The 22,903-nt window shown below is 41.4% G+C and overlaps 1 protein-coding gene across 3 annotated transcripts in view; it reads right to left on the reverse strand.

Moving 5' to 3' along the window:
* The window catches only part of GALNT10 (polypeptide N-acetylgalactosaminyltransferase 10), an 82,186-nt gene that overhangs the window by 20,293 nt on the left and 38,990 nt on the right, over positions 1-22,903 (reverse strand). For all 3 annotated transcript variants that reach the window (XM_048960341.1, XM_048960340.1, XM_048960342.1), the window contains exons 2-5: positions 21,576-21,678; positions 20,640-20,778; positions 16,793-16,959; positions 958-1,143 (exon numbers count right to left, since the gene is read on the reverse strand). In XM_048960341.1, the coding sequence (XP_048816298.1) occupies positions 958-1,143; positions 16,793-16,959; positions 20,640-20,778; positions 21,576-21,678 (595 nt within the window). The remainder of the gene's footprint in view (positions 1-957; positions 1,144-16,792; positions 16,960-20,639; positions 20,779-21,575; positions 21,679-22,903) is intronic.

Consider the following 22,903-nt stretch of genomic DNA (forward strand, 5'->3'; position numbering starts at 1 on the left):
AGAGTTTGGTACTCCGTAGGGCAAAGTTTCTTCTTTCATACAGCATTGTATCTGACAGCTAAAGTGAACTGGGTACTGTGAGACACCCACTCTAAATAACATGGGTAGAGCAGCAGATACAACTGGGAATTCTGAATCTATAGGAGGGCACAGACCACAGAAAACACAGCCATCCAAAACAAGCACAAAATCCAGATGGCATCATCCCACCCAGCTGAGCGCTGCAAAAACAAACAAAAAAGGGAACTTGCCACAAACAGAGACCTCCTCAAGAAGCACCTGGCGAAAGGTGGTGCTGACCAGAGGCACAGAAGGCACTGTCCTTGCAATTAGTCATCCTTGGAAAGAACTGGCATTGTAAAAGTGATGCTTCCTCCTTAAAGATGAAGCACTGCCTTGGAAAGGACTAATCATTTCCACAAATACATACCAGCAGCCATTACTCAGAAGAAGTATTTTCCACAGGCTTACAGACTATGAAGTTGAATACAGTTTTGCAGGAGAAAAAAAAATGGAAGCTACTTAAAAACTGTACATAAAGATCTTTTCTGAAGCACAAAGCAATTACTTTCTGCAAGCTGCTGAGTGACCACGTAATAGTTTACTCTTCTAACAAGCTGTAAGTTATTTAATACTTCACTTAGTGAGGAAACAAAAGAAGAACATGATCTTTGCTCTTTAATTAATCAAAGCTTATTACAGTACCATTGTACAGCCTAGCACAGAAAAAAATCTTGTGGTGAAGGTTGCAGGTTGCCAACAATTTTCTTTAGTCTTGCGGTTAAGTGTTGTTGGGTTTTCTTTCCCCTCCTTTAAAGCTATTTCATGTTCTTTTTGTTCACTTACTCTCAGCACAAGGAGCCAGCAGCAGGTGGAAATAAAATACACTCAGCACTGATATATGTCACCACCTCTACAGCAGTTCAGCCATGTACAACACGACACCTCCATGCATACCTAACAGAGGTGGCAGCCAGTTCACGTTGGCCTCGCAATGGGAATCCAAGAAGGTGATAACATCTCCTATGGCCACAGAGGCTCCCAGCATCCGAGTTCTTATCAGCCCTTCCCTCTTCTTGGTTCGGAGGATTCTTACATTTGGGAACTGGGCCATATAATCTTCCAGGCGTTTCTTCAGATGTTCTGTATGAAAAATGAGAAAGTAAAACACAAATAAATTCTTTAAAATGCAGTTCCTTTCTTTACCAGAAAAGAATGCCTTTGGAAATAGGTTCTGAACACTTAACAAATGCACTAATAGGAAAGAAGAAATAAGAATACTTTGGTTGAAATCTGAGGTTTAAACACAACTTCATAATCAAGACTTCTGAAGATGCTCTCAAACTTCAGGAGTAATTAAAAAAAAAAACAAGGAAGAACAAGAAGATGGAGGAGTGCAGGATGAAAAAAGAAAGCAGCAGAGAAAGGGAAAAAGGAATAAGAAGCCAGCAGACCTCTAAGAGAACTCTATCAGAACAGACTGCAAGGAGTCATGGGCATTCTGCAGAAAAACATACTGAAGCCTAAAGAGATGCAGAACAATTCACTTTCAGGAGTAAACTGCACTCAGTGCATTTAAATTGTGTTTGGTTTCTTCAGAGCACAAGACATGACCACTCACTTATGCTTAAATAAAAAAGAGCCAAAGCCCAGCCAGGTACCCTGCAAGGCAGGCATAGCCTCCCTGTGTATTTGGATGGCTACAGAAAATGCTTTTCAGAGATATGTGCATTTAAATATGGGAATATTTATGTTACTGAATAGAGACTGGAGCCACGTTTGAAATTGTGCACACGCTTGCGGTCACCATGAATAACAAGAATTCAAACAGGAAAACTGCAGAGAAAGATGACTGAGTGACCAAAACAATGGGCAGCTTGTTTAGATGCAAGAAAGCTTGGTTTACAAAAAGGCTGAGGGCACACAGCTGTCTTTACATCAAAGAGCAAAACACCAAAGAAAACCCTAAAAATAGGCTCAGAGCTGATGCTGGCCTGCTTGCTAATGGGGGGATCTTAGCAGCTGAAGTCCTGACTTACTTGACAGCAAAGCCCATTCCCTGTATAACACGTACTACCTGCTGCCATCCAGTGCTGATCAAGGATTCGAGCCTCTTTCAGCCAGTCCGTTCTATCCAAGCAATTAACTAACCTTACATCTCACACACTAAATGGAAGCCATCGTTCACATCCAAATAACCCCACAGGTTTATTTGCCTTGACCACAGGGAACACAGCAGCGTATTCTTGACTCCTAGCTGTGCTGAGGTGCAGCACGTTGTCCATGCGATGTGCACGGAGTGCTCCTCTGCTTCCAAGCAGGCACGGAAAGGCAGGGGCTGAAAAGGCAGATGGGGTGAAAGCACTCTTCATCAGTGTGCCAGGGAAGCCCAGTAGCGGAACAGCTCCTCAGAAGGAGCAAAAGGGTAAATTAACGTCACCAAGTCTCGAGCTCTCCTGCATGGTGCTGACCCACTAATTATGCTTTAGGGCTTTATCTACTGGGGGAAGAAAACAGGCAAAATCCCTGTGCCTGCCATATGTTCTGCACATTCCCTTTGAAGTAATCATCACCTGCCTTCAGTGAAAGATAACCCAAACCGACTTCTTTGCTTTGGAGCTTTCCTCACAAGCTCTTTACCTTTTTCAAAGCTTTATTTAAATTTCCCCAGGATTTTTTGCTCACAAATGCATTTTAGTGTTTTGCCTGACAAATCTAATTGTCCCACAAAATCTGCATAGGTTTGCCTGCTCAGTAAAGCCCTGCCGTACTTTTTGCTGGCTGGCACACCTTTCCTTCACCCTTTTCAAGTCTTTTCTGATTATGACTTTGAAAGCAACCAGAAATTTTGTCCACTCAATTACAGGTTTGTCAAATAAGAGGTTTCTGTAGAGACGAGATCCATTATTACTGCAGCTGTCCTCCTCACGAGGTAGTGGATAGACTTGAAAGGCAGAAAGAAAAAAAGGGGGGAGAAAAAGAAGAAGAAAAGGCCACCACCACTGTTCTCTAACATCACAGAACATCCTTTGCCATTGTTAGCTTATCACAAAAGAGAAAAATAGCCCTGACTTCACGCATAACCCAGCAAAGCTGGAGCTATGAGGTATGACTTAGTAAATCCACCCAAGACAAGTTCAGTAAGAGTGGCTGCTGGTGTTCATTGTAAGAAGAGAAGGCAATGGTCACACAGAGGATTCGAGCTGGTTCCCCTCCCTGTAACCACAGACACAGCAACATTCGCAAGATCAGATCCCACTTTTAGTACTTTTCTAAACCAGACCTACAAGGCACGGGAAAGTCTTAAAAAAAACCCGACAGCTCCAAAACAGTGGAAAATATTTATCTGCTTATTAACGTATCTACTTCCCCTTAGTGAAGTGTGACAGACTTTCAAGCAATTTCGCAAACAAACAAACAAAAGAACCCACAACAAAACATAGTTTTCAAAGGCAAGGTTTCCTCATTTCTTTCCCCCCCCCACTCTACTCCCAGCATGGCCTTTGTGAGCCCTGATGGAAGATGTTTGTTTCATCCTTTTACAAATACTATTACAATTAAGTCGGTTTTTGCTTTTAAAAGAAAATCTCACAAAACAAACAAGTGGCATTAACTACTACAAAATTTTATGAGCCTTTAAAAAATGTATTATGGCATCTTGTCACACTGAGTAATTTTTATTACGAGAGCAATTTTCTTTAATGAAAGTTGTTAGGTGAGCTGGATGGAATCCAATGGCTGTGCCTATTCTGGGCAAAGTGATACAGCCTAAACACATAAATGAAAGTAAGTTTATCTGTAGATTAAAAACTAGGCTGATAGCTTAATAACACACTTTGCAATAAACTTGATATACAGCATATACATTAACAGTACCAGGCAAGAACTACTTCAACTACCATCAGCCAAGAAATATTGTTGCCTTTATTTTGAACTGTAAATATAATTCTGAGCTAAGAGATGCTTCAACAGTAAGAAGGGGGACAAGGCCAGAGGAGCCCAAGGATTCTTTTTGATAGCTTAGAGGGGTAAATACATAACAAACAGGGCAACTGAAGACATGCATCTGCAGCACAGGACCAGCTGAAGTGGCACTGAAGTCCCAGGCTCCATAGGATTAAATTGTTCAAATAAAGCAAATTGATACATGTCTTGATATGTCCTCTCACTGCAAACCATGCAGCCTGTCTCTGTGCAGCACGCCTGGATCCTCCCCACTGCTTTTGCTTCTCAGTGGCTCAGTTCACATTCTCATAGATGCTTGTACAAAACCACCAATAGGTTTGTAGTTCACTTTGACTTGCTTAGTCTTGGACCACAGTTATATTCCCACAAACATCACCGAAATGATTCAACAGTCCTCAAGTTTATGCATTTTAACATCATCTTGCCCTCAAGTTAAACAACTATTTCTACGAGAGAGGCAGGCCACTGTACTGCCACAGATAACAGAGGAAGTCTCACCTCTTTTCTGTCCTTTCTGCTCTCTCAAATCACACTGCAGGACCCAAAACACCTGCTTAGAAGCAATTGCATATGGGATGCTTACCCTCCCTACAGACAGCCACAAACCCCACTGCTTTATGCAGCTGTCCCTCACTGGGCAGACTGGATGCACATGGCACAGGAGGGGAGAACTAACTGGAGGATCTGCAGAGCTTCCTTTTAGCCAAACAGGGCTGGTTCTTCTCTCCTGGAGGTTATTCTGGATAGTTTCCAAACACCAGAAGCGTAACCGTTTGCCTGGCGTTTGTTTACTGGTTATCCCATCCCTACCCCCTCCAGGCAGACGCGTTCGTTTAAGATTACAAATGAGCCCATTCATCTTTTCTTAGATACTTGGGCCTAACGTGCTGTTTAACAATTTAGGAATGAATTATACTTCCTCCCAAATCTATCACACTGTGCAAGCCAGGCCTCCCCAGAATAGAAAGCTCTACATCATTGAAATTAACTTTTCTCCCTGTTTTGGTACAGATGAGTAATCCTTTCAAGTAGCAAAATGTGCTGTTATCCAAACAGGCAGCACTTACACTGGTTTTAATTTTCCTTCAATGTTTTCAACCTCTGATCAGTGAAGTTTGGGAGGATAATAAACATTTAATAAATTACACTGTGAAAATCAGTCCCAATAATAGCAACTGATTAAGCTGATCACAGCCTTCTGAGCAGAATCTTCTTACAAGCAAAGAAGAAAAGGCCTGGGAAGAGAACAAATTAATATCTGTTGCTTGCTTGATTACAGTTCTGTGGTGGGCTGCCTTAAATGCCTGATAGCTGTGCAGAGCTGTGCAGCTTCACAGCCCCTCCTGCATCAGTGCTGGGGCTCAGCACTGAGGGAAACAGTTCTGAGCACAAAACACAAGAGCTGAAGCTGTAACACCTCACTTGCTAATACGTCTTTCCCAGGGGAAGCAGTCAGCCGCTCTCATTAGTTTACTCTTCTCCTTTCCAACTTCATTAAATATGAATCAAAATTAAAGAACTCAGTTTTTTCTTTCCTCCTTTGTTGACTATATCTGATGTAAAGAGGTGATTTTGTGTCTCTAATTTCCTTGTTGTTTGCTTTTGACATCAGAGAATATTTTGCTGACATACACACTAGATAGCTATATTTTTGGGCTACGTAGCTTTTGAGGCTACTGAAACAGGAGCGAACTCTTTGCAGCACACTTAATATTCAGCTCAAGATAAATGTAGCCATGGTGATGAGCAGGAAGGGCAATACTGTCCCAAATGCTGCCTTTAAAGTGGGGAATCTGTGCCCTCAATCTTAATCAAAACCACTTCTTTGGCCTTATCTAGTTGCTTACCCAAGGGAACGTCCACATTCCTGCTCAGTGCTAATGTACTTTTACTACACTGATAAACACTGCATGGGCAGAGGAAAACACTGAAAATCCCTAAGACAGGCCATCACACCACTGGCATCACCAGTCCCAGCAGAGGCTCGTGTGTGCACCTCATACTGGTTTACAGTCCTACAAACAATGGATGCACAGGGAATGAGTGAAAGCAAGCTGCTGTGCTAGAGCTGCTTTGCACCTGGGCAGCACGTCGATGTACTTTCACTGTGGATAGTGATGTACAGAGTAAGGTATCATAACTAGGGCCTAACACCTATGACCAATACCAAAATAACACACCCAACTTGCCAACACACGGAGAGATGCATGCAGGCTGATGAAGCGTTAAGGCACTGCATGCTGAAACATTTTGGAACAAATCAAAGCTGTGAGATTAAAGTCTTAGAAGTTACTCAATTTTGCCAGGAAAAAAAAAAACAACCCAACACAAAAAGACAACAAATCAGCTGGTCCTCAGAGATTCAGCTCTGCCTTTATCAGCAACGCTCATCTAAAGAAGTTCTTGGCCTGAAAGTATTTGCTGTGTGCAAAACAACAAAAAAAGGAAATTGCAGAAAGTGCAAGAATTCACAGAAAAATCCACCCTGGACTTCTGTCTGTTAGAGATGATGCTATTAGGTCAGAGATGCAACCCACTTGAAAGTTGTCTTGATTTGGTATGAAGGCATCCCTTCGGAGTCCAAAGGCTTTGCTCTCAGGTGTCTCTGTGAGGAAGGATAACAGAGAAGGCTAAAACGAACAGCACAGACCTACAAATGTTGTACTTCGGGGCAGCCAGACAGAATATTGAAAAACATAATCCTTCATTTCTACAATAACACTCATTAATAACAAACAATGACAAAGCGAAATGTTTGCGCTGCAGTCTGTAAGCCAGAGAACAACAAATGAAATATCTGGCAAACAGAAGAAGTTAGCAATATGGCTGTGGGAAAAGCACACAAATATTTGACTTGCAGTAACAAACCCCCAGCATGTCAGATGTACAAACTCAACACTTCACTCTTTTCTTCCAGATCCCTTCTCCATCAGTTCCCAATGCTCTTGTTTACTTTATAGGCACCAAATGCAACTATTACAGTAAGTTGTTGACATCTGCCAGGAAGGTCAGTGTATCTATTAAATCCTGAAGCACAAATCCAGGGCTTCTCACAGCTGTGCCGATACCACAGCTGAAACATCTCATGGAAAATAACCTCACACATTCATTTTAGGATGTGGATGACATATGGGAGAGGGGAGCACTGATAGCTGCCTGGCACTGCCCAACGTGGTGAACTACCACACTGCACATGCTTAGCTCACTGTTAACAAGGCCCTCCTGACACAAATAGATGTAAACAGGAGTGAAGATCGCATGCACTGTTTCTTCTTTGAAAACACAACACTGCAACTGAAGCTATGTAGAAGAATATGTTTCAGACTATCCACTTTCATTTCTAAATTACAAAAGCACTATTTTCCAGTTTTCTCAAAGTGCAGAAGTTTCCCCTTCTACCAAAGTCCCTGTATCAGAACAGCTGCTTTGTCAACACACCCAAAATGCACACTTGAGTAGCAGAAACCACGATTACCAATAGTGGACATCACATACGAGCACTGGCAGAGGGTGTTCGAATCACATTTCTGATCAACTCCTATAGAGAAGCAGCTGTAAAGCATTAAAATGCTGATCTGCACTGCTGCTGACATATCTAGATATTTCTGACTCCTAGCAGACGAGGACACAAACTTCAAGACATACTTCAAGGTGAGGAGAAGAGAGTTAAATCTGTTTTCCTGCAAACTTCCAACAGCAAACCACACACGCAGGGTTTTGTATCACTGAGCAATGCAGTTAGATTTATTTAATGAGCTGTAATGGAAAGCCTGCTCCTCAATTATTTTTTTTCTAAACTTCAGTTTACCAGGCATCCTTCACTAACAATAATTAGCTCACAAAGAGGTCACACTCAACTGGACCCTTTCAATCTACCTCATCTTCTTTCCAGAAGGATCCTTCAGCAGCAGCAACTGATCTCAAAGCAATAAATACAAGAAGATGAAAAGTAAACTAGTTAGTTAATTTAGGCTGCCTCTTAAAAAGCTCAAGGAAACAACTACAAGGGGCTCTCAAGTTCTTTACAACTCTAGAGAATACGCTTTTAATACTCTCCAGCTACTGCTTAATGAACACCACCGTTTTTTTAATAGCCCTTTATGAAGTTACACACAAGAACAGAAATGGTGCTTAACAATATTAAAAATGATTATTCAAATATGAAAAAATTAGAAAACTGAATCCCATCCACATCTCACTGTGAATCCAAAGAAAGCCGTTACTCAGCACATCTGATGTATTGCACAGCCACAATACATGGCCAGAAGTAGAGAATCAAAATTACTCTTTTTTTTCATTAACAAAAATTGGCCATCTGCACCAGGCTTAATGCCACTCCTCTTGGTGCCCACCATCAAATAGAATACTGTGTAGCCCACAGACTCACTGCCATGGTACAACTGCTCTGCAGTGGCAGCTCTAATTCGCAGCAGTTTTGGTTACAAACATCACATGCAGGCTGTGGGTCACAACCACTCAGGAGCCCAAATCCTCTTTCTCTTTTAATATTTTTGCCACCATCTCAATGAGTGCCATCCACAAACTCAAGTCACATCCTACCTGGAAAAATCACACAGGTATCAGTGACAGCCTTAGAACTTGGCCATGGCTGCTTACACTGTGATGCTCTGCACTGCTGTTAAACCACAGGACAAGTGCCCATGCTCACACAACAAGCATCAGCAAGAAGCTGAGCAGATTTGTGATAAACCTTCTATTCCAATGAAAGAATGAAGGACATTTTTCCTCAGACTTCCAAGTCTCTACACTTACAAAGACCAACCTGCCACCGCACACCCAAGGGAAGATTCTCACTAACAGCCATTTTCAAAGCCATTATGAAAAACTAAGCAAATCTGAGATGATCTGCAGTGAATGCTAAGGGCAAGAACTTAATTTACAAAAATAATCCTTTCATAAGTCGTTTGAGACTATAGGTAATCACAACTTCTATTTAACTTCAACGAATCACTTAAGAAAAGGTTGTGGGAAATCAGTTGCCTAAGAAAAGTTTGTTGTTCCCCGCCTCCCCCTCAATACCTGAAGGTTAAAAGCTTTAAAAGAATCATATTCAAAATTCAGTAAGAAAAACTGTCACCACTTTGTCCTAAGCACAGTCACTATTTCAGAGATGTACTCACCAGATGCACTTTCCTGCATTTAAGAAGGAAAAAAAAGACTTTTACAATGCATGTGCCTAAAGATGAAAAGATAATCTCTTTAGCTGCATAAATCCTTTCCTGTTCCATTTAAAGATCAAGAAGAATTCAGGTTTTAAACCCTTTCTTTTATTTCAGATGCTAAGAGCATGATTTCTTTCAATTAAAGCCTGGCAGATATGGTTAATGGAACAAGAGTCGTATTTGCTACATACCTGATGCTGCAGCAAATGACACATTAATCACCCCTTGCCTGTTCCTTTCAATACGCTGTGCTTAGTGACTCATGCCCTTCAGACCAGCATGTGGCTCAGCCAAGTAGCCTTACCCACATTTGTTTTTCCATTCGGATTATCCCACATGGCCTCCCCCAGAATTACTCGAGCTGCAATATGAGGAGAGATTTAAAAAGTCACAGGGATTTATCTGTAAAAGGGAAAAAGGAGATTTGGCTGTGCCTGCCTCTGGCACTCGGGGAACAGATAAGCTCCCGAACTCCCAGTGGTGAACTTTCAAGCAAGCTGAAGAAAAGTGTGGGACAGCAACCCTACAAGTGGAAAGGACAGAATGGAAATAGATTTTGCTAGAGGTAAAAATAGATGGCGCTGCCAACAGAAAACACTCCTTGGACACCATTACTGGAAGCCCTAGAAGTCTTGTGCTGCTTTCCAGAGCCAAGAAGCAGTGCCCACAGGCTGCATTCCAGACTCACAGCACCTAGAGGAGTCTTCCCAATGTAAAACTGCAGTTCTAGTACTTATTGCATAAAGTCCTGCTGAAATAAAACCTACAACTAAGCAAAAAGCAAGTAAGATGGGGACAGAAAAATAAAAAATGGATGAACAAAGACATCCAGGACTTCTAACCTGTTTTCAAAAAATAAAGCCAAAGGAAACAGGGCAGCGGTGGAATAAAGACAAAACTGTAACCTGGAACCTCCTGAATGACCTCCCAGGGGAAAACAACACCCCATGTGTCCTGCTTATAAAGAAAATGTTCTCAAAATTAAATATGTCTACAAGTGCACGCTACCTCCTAAAATACAGTGCTGTTTTTTCTTTCTTTTTTTTTTAAACCTGAAGTCCGAAGGTTGATTGTGAAAACATCATTGTCATTCTGCATTACACACATTAAATTCAGCTGAAATTGTTACTGCCTTTCAGTCCCAGGAGCAGATTTTGACTATTTACTGCAAGGAGGATGTTAAGCCTTTCTGCATTGCCACAGTACACACACGTATAGTGCTGTGAGGCAGACAGCCCAGAGCTGAGTTAACACTTCCAGAGCAATCCTGATGTTTGGAGACTGCAGTATTTTCAGTGCTGCCACATTCAACATCACTGCTGTATCAACACAGTGCTTTGCATATAATGTGTGCCTTAGAGATGACTGATGTGCAGTTCTCATCCTTCAACAAGGGACAACACTTGTTCTAAAACACTGTCATTTATACAAAAGCAGCCTTAAAAATGAGTAAGAACGAGCTGTCAGGCAATATGCAAATAACCAAATAGAAGAAAGTGATGCATATGAAATTTAAGCACTTAGTCACAATCGCTGATTTGTGTCAAGCTAGACCGTAAAATAAGATATATCCAAAGCACTTCTGAACCACCTGTGTGGTGTGCAGATTGTCTTCTACTCATAGCTAACCCCAAGTACACGCCAAGATGCTTCTTGTAACTGACATTCAGCAATTGTCACCACCTCCCAGCACACAGGGAGGATGACTCGAATAATTTAAGATTTTCAATTGCTACAAAGGGTGAAGAGGTACAAACATGACTGCTTTAATGTTAAAGGAAAGTCAGTTTGTACCAAATAATCATACTAATGCAGACCACGTCATCAATTCTCGGAGATGCTAGGCTCCCCTGTTGTGCCTTTTGGTGACTCAAGAAGGCAGCTGGGGCACATGGGCATATGATGTGTTTGAGCAGCCCATTCTGGTAGGTCTACTCTCCCAACACATTTGGGTTCCCTCACTTTGGAGATTTTCTTACCTATAAAAAAGGCGTATTGCTTTCAGTGTTGCCTTTCACAATGTCCTAGTGGACAAATGGATGAAATATCATCATTCATTTGTCATCATTGAACATCTTCATCCATGACCTCAATAAAAGAACTGTACAAAGCCTGTGAGGTTTTGCAGGTGATACAAACTTGGGAGGCATGGTCGATGCACCACTCAAAGAAATTTTGACAGGCTAGAGAAACTGCAAACCGCAAGCCCATGAAGTTCAACAAACTGAAATGCCAATTCCCATACATGGGGAGGAGAAACCTCATGTGCTGACCAGGGACTGGAAAGCAGCTTCGTAGAAAAAGACCTGTGAGACCTTGGGCACAAACTGGAAGACAGGAAATACAGATACTGCTTAAATAAGATTTCCAACCTGATGCTTGTGGCTTCTTATTCTTAATTTTTTTTTTCCCCCCACAAAGTTACCATAAGATCAACTGGACAGTAGAAGAGGTTCCCCAGAGAGATTATAGAGTCTCTGTCCCTGGAGATTTTTGAAACGTAAGAGCTTGAACAATCTGCTGCAGGTGAGCACCGGGGAGGCAGATGAGATGATCTCCAGGTGTTGTTTCCAACCTCAACTTCTCTGCGATTCTGTAAGTGTCCCAGTCTAGCCTCCATCTCAAAGCCACCTCTTCTCCAAAACAGTCACGAGAGAGGACGGTTTCACTTCAGCCTTTCACCCAGTGGTAGTGTTATACCTGACGTTCTTGTGCAGCAGAGAGCTACTAAATATGTATCAGGTGCAAAGCAGAAGAACATTTAGACAAGAATCCTGCAAAGACAAAATTCGCCATCCTCTGCCCTTTGTTCTTTTTGCTGAAGGCTGTTCGTTCATGTAGTGAGAGACAAGGGCAGCTCTACATTTGCAAGCTGCAAGGATTAGATGGGAGATCAACAACCCATTTTGCACAAGGCAGACACTTGAGATGAACAGCTTGATTTCTCACAACCACAGATTCAGATTGTTCACCTAGGAACTGAAGCAGCCCCTGAGGCATCACAAACTGCCTGCCTGGTATTCATTGCCCACTAGCAATCATAAAAGGCTACAGTCGATACAAACTGACCTGCATTTCAACTTCTGTTTCCCTCCTCCCATTGCTATGATATAATGGAACTCACACACCACTCAACAGCATTATAATTAAATAATCAAAATCAAACAAGTTTCACATCTGACAATCCCCAGGAGAATGCCGATATACATACAAAAAGCATTTTAGTTTACTTCGAGCAATTCTGGTAACAACAAGCTCAGAGGGATATAATTAGTACCCTGCAAGGCAGCGTATCAAAAGCCTTCATTTAACTGTGCTCAACACTAAAGAATAGTTTTAGAAATGAAATGCGAAGCCACAAATCCACATAGGACTGCCACAGCTAACCATTTTTATGATCCAGAATTCTAGTAATAATTTATATGTATTGCATTTCTGGTTTCTACTTATCCAGAAGGGTGCATCCTGAACCAGCTGAGGTCAGTCCGTGGGTCTTTAGCAGTTCTCAGCAGGATGCAGAAAGAGGCAGACAATGTCAGGCAGGCTCATTCTTCCTCTCCAAAAATAGCTACTGAATTGGTGCCTCCCTCTGTTCAATATAACCCGTACTCTTTTCCACATTTAAACCTTCCCATTGCTTTGAAATGCTTATGGTCAGAAGAATGAACTCCTTATGTCCCCACAAAGTTTGTGTGGAAGAAAAGTACATGCTGTTATAGCAGCCTTGTTGGGAATACTAAATTCCTATCAGAGACTAATAGGAGAAAGTAGAAATACACCCAGAACATTTCCTCTGTTGTGACCAACGGCACACGCTAGAAAGCAGCTTCTTATTGAACCAACCCAGCCAGATTATGAAGACAAGGGTCTGTCTAACCTAACAAGAGTGATGTGCTAAAGAACTGCTGGAGACAGCAATGGCTTGCTGCTCAAAGCAGGCTGGGTGCCACTGCAGCACTGCATCAGAATCATAGAACCGTAGCATCGATAAGGTTGGAAAAGACCACTAAGACCATCATCAACCATCATTAGACTGATCCCACAGACAGCCAGACCTTCCCAGAGCAACGTGGCTGATATGGGATTCAGCTTTAAGTTTGAAATAAGACCAGATTTTGATCACTGTGTAAGAGACATCCAAAAATAATGCCATACAGTAAGTTGCTCCAGCACATTCAGCTTTCTCAAACAGAAAGCAAAGGAAATATTTCAAAAAAACACAATTGGGTAAGCTTTGGTTGCTTGCTGTTAAGATTTGCTGTCATCAGGGCCGTCTTCTGGCTGAAAAATGTTTATTGTTAAAAGTCGCAGAGTTGTGTCTCAAGCAAATCAAGAAATAAATGGCTGTTGACACTTCCAGAAGATGATTCATCTGCCCAAGAACTCCAGTAATGAAAGCTGTGCAGCTGCCTTTCAGGTATGCTGCAGAACACAGCATCCACCAACTAACCCAGAAATCCATCTTCACTCTCCTGTCACTTTATTAGCTGACTTCTCAACTCTCTTCATAACCAAACCAAAAATTTCTTGCTTGAAAACTGATAAAAAAAAACCTTACAAAAGTAACATCAGTCAAAATCATGTGCTTAGAAGTCAGGTTTCCATATCTGTTCTTTAGCTATTATTAGTTAAGTCCTCTTTACTCTTCTGGTGAAATATCCTCCATGTTTGAGAGCTGATCAGATGCATAGATGAAAGATGCTGATGGACTGGTACTACATAGTCCAGTGTGGTACAACACAACACTGCACAACACAACACTGCTCTGCAACAGTGGAACAGGAGAGAAACACCATCAGCAGGGCCTCAAGGGCAGCTGGGCAAAATCCAGTGCAAAATCCAGTGTGTTTAACCCAACACAGGTGAGCACACGAGAAATGCCAGTGAGAAGAATATGGTTTCCTAGCTGGAGATAGCCAGGTTTTGGGGGGTTAGTCTTTTAAAGAGTTATTAAGGTGCTAGGTCTCTTTATACAGCCCTCAAGTGAAAGGGCACCAGGAGGTACAGCACTGAGCATCAGATATTTCATCTTGTTGGGGTAATCTCTCGATAAAAAAATGATTAAGGTTTTTTTTTCTTTTCATTTTCTGCTATTCACTGGAGTTCATTATGACTGTTTACTGATCTCTTTGGGAAGAAGCTGACATTTACTGTTCTTACTATTGCCTCTCTGATCTCCATCAGGCTCCTAGCTATCACCGTGCTCAACAACGGTTCCATAATTTTTGAACAAAGACTGTTACAAATCTGTGGGAAAACCAACTGAAAGAGAAGCACAGCATTCCACTCTGCAGACAATGCAGCAGAGCAACCATTTGAGATTTTCAAAGAAAACTGAGAAATCTCTCCTCACTATTAACTGCTCACCGATTCTGTGGCACAGCAGTGATGGTATCATCTGCTCAGAGATGTGGTCTTTATTCTCTGCCCAATTTAATCAGGAGATAAATAACCAGAATGGTGGTCTAACAGTCCAAATCCGAGAATGTGGCCTTCCTCGAATACACAATATGTGAAGTAAAAGATTTCCTGGAGCAGTTCAGTTTGAGATGTTAAATTATCTATTCTCAGGCCATGGGTTAAAGAAAGGTGATTATTTTTTTTGAAACACTTACCATGGATAAATTAAAAACAAATTTATAACCAGCAACCTTTCAAATCAAGGTAATGCATTTAGGATTTAGCACTCTTGCCTCTTGAAGACTGAGGAGCTATTTAAACTCCAGGAGGAATGTGGGAAAGCAACACCGGTGCAGCTAGGGGAGAACACTGCCTGCTGGAAAAGGAGAAGCAGCCAGCAGGAAATGCCACAGTGCAGATACAGACTGACAGCAGGGAAGGAAAAATGTTTCATCCTAACCAGTAATTGTCCCAACATGGCTAGATCAACTGAGCTAGCAGGAAAACATTGGTTTCAGAAAGGTTTTTATTAGCATGCTGTCTGTGTCTCGTTCTCTTCCCTTTACAATTCACCTCACTGTCCAACACCAGCAGTCTTTTGTACCCATCTGTAAATAGCTGCTGCACAAATTAATCTCAGCCATTTCTCTGTATGAAAGATGGATGACTGATGGAGAGGAGCTAGCAGAGGCAGGTGGAACAGAGCAAAGGCAAGCTGGACAAACAGCACGTGTGCAGTCTGATGGGGAGAGAAACGAGAGAGCCAGAGAAGTGCTCTGTCAGCTGGTCAGATGGGCACTTCTAGAGAACAAGGAAAACAGATGCACAGGAAAAGAGATTTCACTACTTCCACTTGTCCCGTAAGAAACGTGCTTGTACACTTCTGCTGTGGTTACAGCATGAGCTTTACTAATTTGCTTCTAGACCAAGTAGCAATAAAGAGACCTTGTTGGGAGGGTATTCTTCCCCCAGCTTAGTTTGAAAATCCTCTGAAGAAATACTTAATTCATACAACTGATTGATTTGTTCAAATCAGCATGCCTTACTTGCAAACTAATTAGAGATATACTTTAGAACAAATACTGTAGCTATCGGGCAGTGCTTATTTCACAGTCAATATAGGTCAGAACACAAAATACTCACTAGCTTGTTTCCAAGCTCGTTTTAGGAATTTCCTACATGTCCAAATTTTGAAGCTGTATCCTTTAGTGTCCCTATAGAGAGTTCTTTTTGATTAGTTGCATAATCTCAGGAGCAGGACTCAAGCTCTGCAGTCTGTAAAGAATCTAAACAGTCGTAGTAATTTTAATGGAGAAAACAGATTTGCTGGATCTGACCGTAATCCTCTAAAAATCACTGTACCCTCTTTAACACAGGAGGACCAGCTGCTTCACAGGGCTTCCAAATTCCATGTGCTCTCAACACAGCAATGTCTACAGGACAGACATTCATTCCTCCCGTTTGATTGCTTTTTTCCCCCTCTTTAGCAGGAGTGCACACTGCATGTGTTTTGCTTTAATATATAAATTAATTTAATTTAAATCACGCAGCACATAAATGGTTCAGAGAAAAAAAGGATATCTTGCCTTTCTACTGCAGATTAAATACATTCAGCAACAACATGTATACAACGCTATGACAATTAACAATGGTTCTTCCATCTATGGTAATTTCTCATGCCAGAGATGATATGTGTTCACACTGAATCCAATCCAAAACAAATGCTCTTTTCTTGACAGTACTCTCCCTGTTTTGCACTGCATGTCAGCAAGGGAAAGCAGTCAAGGCTTTGGATGCTGCAGATTTACTTTCCAGAGGCACAGTATTCAGGGAAAAAAAGCCAGGAATCTCAGATAGTCCAAGGTAGAGACCTCTTATCCAGGCTTCCTTCATTTTCTGAGTCTAGAAGAAAGTGCAAGATCTGAGGAGTGAGCTGTTTCCCTTCGGTCCTTGTTTCTGATTTGCTTGCTTAATTGTCTGGTTCCTTCATATTGTCCAAAATGCAGGACAGCCCATGCCAGGAGTTGAAACAGTACAAACTGAACTTGAGACATGATTTTTTTTGCTGAACTTTTGGACTTTCAGTTATATCGGAGCAAGATTTACCTGAGCTCCACTGTTGGCAAGGAAGAAATCACTCAGTTACCTTAAGCACACAAATATTTGCAAGTTCATTGATCCCTTTGGCAGATAAGCATAGGCAGATAATAATAGATGGAGATGTTACATGCAAATTGTCATACCTCTGTCACTGAAGTCATCCACCAGCACTATCTCTGCTATCAGCTCAGGAGGGGAGCGGTTCAGAACGCTGTGCACTGTCCGGAGCAGGGAGGACCATCCTTCATTGTGGAATGGAATTATCACGCTGGTGTTTGGCAGCTTCTCCAGGTACAGCTTATTCTTGCAGCTGGATACAGAATAAGGTCAGGAGGCAGTGCCAAAAAACACTAGCACTTCCATATTAATCACCATCAGGCAACTCAGTTCATCCTCTATTCCCCAGAACGATGCAGGGTGCCTGAAAAAGGACTTTTTCGAGACAAAGTTGACCTGTTCCAGTTTGCCTTGCCAAAAAAAACCCCATTCTTTATGAAATAGTGACTTTTAATGGCCAGTAAGTGATATTTAGCAATTCAGAAAGTCAAAGAGATCTGTTAAGTACTGAAACTGCTTTTAAAGGAAATTCCCATTATAGCCTAAGGTACAGCATTCTGCAATACTTCTTTTTCCAGTTCTCACACCTCCACGATCATTAGGAAGAGGATTTTCTGAAGTCATTCCAGAAGTTGAATGCGTCTGTTTTAAGCTCTCTTAATACATAGGTTTAGCATATTTAATCCCAGATTTCAGGGAAGTAAATAATTCTAATCACACATATAGCCATCATCCAAAAATTTCAAATGGAACGTAAAGAAAGTAAGGATCTTGTCTAACAGCACCTTCCCTAAAGAGCTGTAGAAATAGAAAACATTATGAACAATAGATGGAAGAGACAGGATAATCACAAGAAAAGAACTGCTCGATAAATAAACCTACTTCCCTCAGTAACAGATCGATCTCCAACTTCTACACAAGGCTTCCTTTGTCATCCTGGGTAAATTATTCAAATGCTATTTTTCTTAAGTAGCCAGTCTTGTTTTAGCAGTTCTAATTTGACACTCAGCGTTAGCAAATCAAAGCAAGAAAGTTGGCCTTTGAATCCAAAGCACTGCAGGATTTGGATAGGGCCAGAGATTCAGGTCTAAAGGGTCCCCACAGACCCCTGGGCTTTATGGGCACTGCCCCAGACCATTAGTCTCCCTTAACACTGAAATAGGAATAATGCTGCCTCATCCTGTGGGTGTGTTTTCAAGATAGCCCCATGAAAAACATCCAGACAACAGCATTAAGTGCAGAGTTTATTCTCCTGCAGGTGTGGCCCTCAGAGTGGAGTTTGAGCTTTGCTGAACAGGTGAGGTACAAGGCCATTTGATGAACAAATGCAGTTAAAATTACCCCACATGTTCAGTGCAAAACAGACAGTGCTGAGAGCACAAACTGAGATTTTTAGCACTTAAATGGTAATGCTAGCATGGTGGCTAGCAGAAAAGGGAGGCCATGCTCTATTCCCTGCCCTGCCACAGCACCGCCTGTTGCACAGCATGCACTACAGCTTTGCAGACCAGGCTTTTAGCACACGCACAGCAGAGCACTTGCATGCAGGCAATCCCCTCCCCATTCCAGGAAGGGCAGATAGGAACAAAAGCAGCTCTGGCAGTGGAAGCTTTCTCCTGGGTGCCTTTCCCAGGGAATGGAGAAGGATACACCTATGTTACACAAACTCAGTAAATCTGTGGTTACAGGAAGCGACTGTGATGCCTGCATGAAAGGACAGTAGCTTATTATGGGTCTAATGAATTGTCTTGGGGAGCTGCCAAGAGCTTGCAGGCTACGGCTGCAATGCACAGATTCAGTATGCAAAATAAAGCTGCATGGACTGCTTTCATCCAGCCCCTGGCAATGCAATCAACCTTCTTCGGAGGTAGCTGCTAGCTATAATTTTGTGACAACATGAAACAAGGTCCCCCAGTTCTCTTCTAACCCTTCCTGAACTGCAATCCTCATTCTCCAACTTTAGCAAGTAGAAACTTTATCTATGAAGTTTAACTATTAAAGAGTTTCTCTCAAGCTATCATATCCACAACTGTTTTTACAAAACCTGCAAAATTAGTACTGAATATTAAAAACCCCAAAGGCACTGAAGGGAAACATTATTGCCCCAGTTCACCTTGTGCTTATACTCTCCTCTATCTGCAGGCACATTTCTGAACTTCAAAGTTTCCATTTTTTCCTACCAAACATAAAAAGGAAGGTAAAATAAGTGCTCTGCAGCACAGCTCGTGTCTTTCTATAGCGTTCTTTATGGACTTTACCTCAGCTAAACTTCATAATAAATTGCCCTCATCAAGCTCCCAAATAATATGAAACAAAACGTTTCAAGTGTATCTTTTTTTAATGGGCAGGGAATAAACAGACCTTCTCAGCTGTGAATTCCTTTACTGCAGATCTCCATTAAATGCAACCCCATTCCCTGCCCAGCTAATCCTAGCATCCATTACATACATGCTGTTTATCCTCATCTTGAGACCTCTGCAATTATAACTCACCACACTGGGGGAAAGGATGTGTCAAACATCAAGCAGAACCAGCTGCAGCAATGTCATTAATCACAGCTTAAGTTGTTGGTGACTCAGACACTTCACTTATTAATTTTAACTGGGGACTACAGTCAGAAGTCTCAGATTTTAAAAAAGTTTTAATAGCAGAATTAGCAATGAGGAATCAGCAACTCTGTGAAGCACTGGGGAACATTAATTAATTTATTAATCTTCAGGTGAGGAAATACTGCATTGTCTACAGCTTAAATCCTCAGAACCATGGCAGCCCCCTTAAATGGCAGCCAGGCACAGCTTAGGTTAGCAATCTCAAACTATTTCCCAGAATTTGAATATATAAGCTGACCAAAAGCATCTTCATCTGATCAATCCGCATGTTTGAGCATTTCAGCTGCGTGCCTGAAGCGTTCATGGAGTTATGCTTGCTCCTCCGGTCTGTGGGCATGCATTGAGAAAGGTCAAGCTGCAGGATTTGCTTGGTTCACTGCGACAGCTGAAGAGGTGATCTCTTGAATGCCCTAATGAATTTTAAAACCTTATTTTTGGAAATGGTACTTCATGAGTAAAGCAGATGTCGAATTCAGGTTGTTGAATTCAAAACTAGCTTTCATCCACACATCCAACAAGGCTTTCTGATTAAAAAGTGTGCACAGTTTAAAATACATCTCAGCTTCGCATCAACAAGGATTAAACAGGTGATCCCAAAGGTCAGTATTCATCTAGAACTGCTTTATACAAACTCTGGTTAAGTTTTATGAGGAAGATATGTACAAAAATTAACGTCCTTTCTTCACTGGTAGTTGAGTAGAGCTACTCAGGTCTTGTTTTGCTCCTAAAAATTTCATGGTTATTTCCAGCTACTGGCAAATGTAAGAACCACACAGAGTTTACTGACAAAGCCATCATCCAACTACATTTAGGGCATTTGTCAAACAAGTCAGACATCTACATCAGTTTCTGCTGCAGAGAGAAACAGTTCTATCTTATTAGTTGCTAAAAATTGTTGGCCGTGTCAGTAGACTCAGGAACTAAGCTGTCATGTTAGAAGAGATGAACATGGAAGTAGATGCATCCTACTTAAGTTCAAGGTTCCTTCAGTGCAGGGCTGCAAGGTTTTGGTAATGTTTAGTATTTTGGAATTGTAAGAGATCTCATCTGCTTTACGGGCCTGCTCTCAATGATCTCTAGAAGTCCCTTCCAACCCCTACAACTCTGTGATTCTGTGATTTTTATTTATTTTTACTATTTTTTAACTGATTTGTCACCCCCATTTCCCACTGCAATTACTGTTCTTTATGAATGAGACAGCAGTGCCAACAGCACCCTGGCTGTGAAATGACAAACAAAACTACATAAAAGCCCAGCACACTGCAGACGTGGTAAATTAGGGCTTGTAAACTTTCACCTCTGGAAATGCAAACTGTATACTCACTTTGGATGTCTGATGTCTGGAAGGGAACGATTCAGAGAAATCTTATCGCTCACGAAGATATTAAAGCCATTTTCCCTGTATGCCTGGTCCACTCGCTCTGCATCAGTCATCGGGTAAGGTTTTCCCTGTTCTCCATTTCCTATAGACAGACAAAGTAAACACACACTGTTACTATTAATTGGCATTTAACAGGCTACAGGCTAACCCGTGTATCAAAAGGACAGCAGTTATCTTAGAGCCCTTTGAAAATTTCTCCCTTAGTTTTGTGCTGTATGCCATATTCAGCACTGGATTAACCTCAGCTGTGCAAAACCGTACAAGTTAAAGTCTTCCTTCTGGGATCAGAAACAGATGAAGGGGCTACAGCAATGCCAGGAAGGATCTTCAGAGTATTTCTTTTTTTTCCACAGCAGGAAGAATACATATGGTTTAAATACCTCATCAGTGTTGCTTTTTTTTCCACCACAGATGGATGTGTATATTTAACAAAGCTGAGTTCTTGTACAGAGGAGGCAGAGCCCTTGCAGACATCAGTGTAAGGATGTAACATACAAAATGGACCTTTTTATAAGGTAGAAGATAAAACCCAGAATTACAGAATAAAAGTTGAATGTTATGATCTACAGCATTTTCCTCACCCCTTTTCTCTTCTGAATAGCCCAGGTTTGGAATCCCATGATTTTTAGTCAGCTTTTAAAAATCAATTCTGCACTTATTCTAAAAACGCCAGGATGTTACTAACATCCTTTCACCTCATAATGATTATTTTGGAGTTGGTGGAGAAGGCTTTAACTGAGATTAACCAACAATAACTGCTGTATCATGCCAACATCATGTCAGCTCTAAAGTTCAACATACCAATCCGCACTCAGTCTAGCAAATTAAATCCAATTAATTTATGATTTGTATTAAAATATTTGTAGTGATCTTACATACCCACGCGCTCAAGGTCCCTCCTTATAGCTTCCTTATTATGCCAGTCCTTTTTCCTTTGTCCGTCACCCAAGTAAAGGTCTTTCTTTTGTCTCATGTGCAGTGCCTTTTAAAGAGAAGACTGGATATATTACAAAACCACAAAAACCAATGAAACCCTTCTATTAACAGCCTCTCCCTTCCTGTAAGGGGAAACTATGGATCTCCCTTGAGGTCAGACTTGAAGCAAATCATTTTTAACCCAAATGGGAAGATGGAGAAAGCAAGCTTTGCATGCCTCAGAACAGTGCTTTATCTATAGCTGTTAAGCAGGTGTTTTTTTTTCTGGTGCACTATCATGTATGCAGACCAGTATTCTTAATCAGAGAATCTATTAAAAACTCCCATTTTCATTCCGAAAACATCTAATACATCTTACTTCCTATTTAATTAACAATAAAGCTTTAATGGGTGACCTATTGCAGGATCATTATTAATGAGCACACGACTATACCTGAATAAAATCAAAATAAGATTTAAAAGGTCATTTATTAGGACTCTTGCTGCTCAACTTAAAAGCAAATTTTACACGAGGCATGAGCCTGAGCTAAAAGCAATTAGAGCTGCTCTTTTCATGATGTTGTTCCTGAAATTCAAAAGCAATGGGTGTTTTGGGAACGAGTTGGCAAATGAAAAATGGGGTGAATTCAGAACCAAGCAGACGATTGTGTGTGGAAAGAAAAATCACAATCTCTCTCTAAGACAGACATCCCAAACCAAGGGAAATATATGCATGTTGAATAGAGTTTAAGGCTAAAAAAAGAAAATCTCTAAGAATGGGTTTTCAATTACATTACAATATGCTGCTAAGTACAGATACAAGTCATTTGTAGCATCTTTTCTGAGGAAGTAGTTACATAAAACTGTTGGTTTTTTGTGTTTGGTTATTTTTTTACCTTTAAAATACTCTGGAACTGCAAAGTAAGCTCCACACATTACAACTTCCCAGAAAGAAAAAGCGAGAGCCAGGCACTGCTCACAGGCATAAGGATGCAGGTCTCCCTCTAACAGATCAATCCAACTAAACCACCATCCGTACAAGCAGCAGTTGGCACAGTAACCTTGCAGGGCTATCAGATGCCTTTGGCATTTAATGCACAGATTTCATTTGCTTTCAGACTTAAATTGTAAACTACTTCTATGTCTAAGTTTCTCATGGGAAAGTAGGGTGTCTGGACATCTCCTTTCTGTTTCAAGGTGTAAGGCTTCAGACACACAGAGCTCACCTCACTGCAGTCTGACTGCTGAGCTGTGAGGAGCCCTGCTGTGGAGGCTTAATGGATTATCCCCAT

The sequence above is a fragment of the Lagopus muta genome, chromosome 14 (assembly GCF_023343835.1).
Source record: "Lagopus muta isolate bLagMut1 chromosome 14, bLagMut1 primary, whole genome shotgun sequence".
In the NCBI taxonomy this organism is placed as follows: domain Eukaryota; kingdom Metazoa; phylum Chordata; class Aves; order Galliformes; family Phasianidae; genus Lagopus; species Lagopus muta.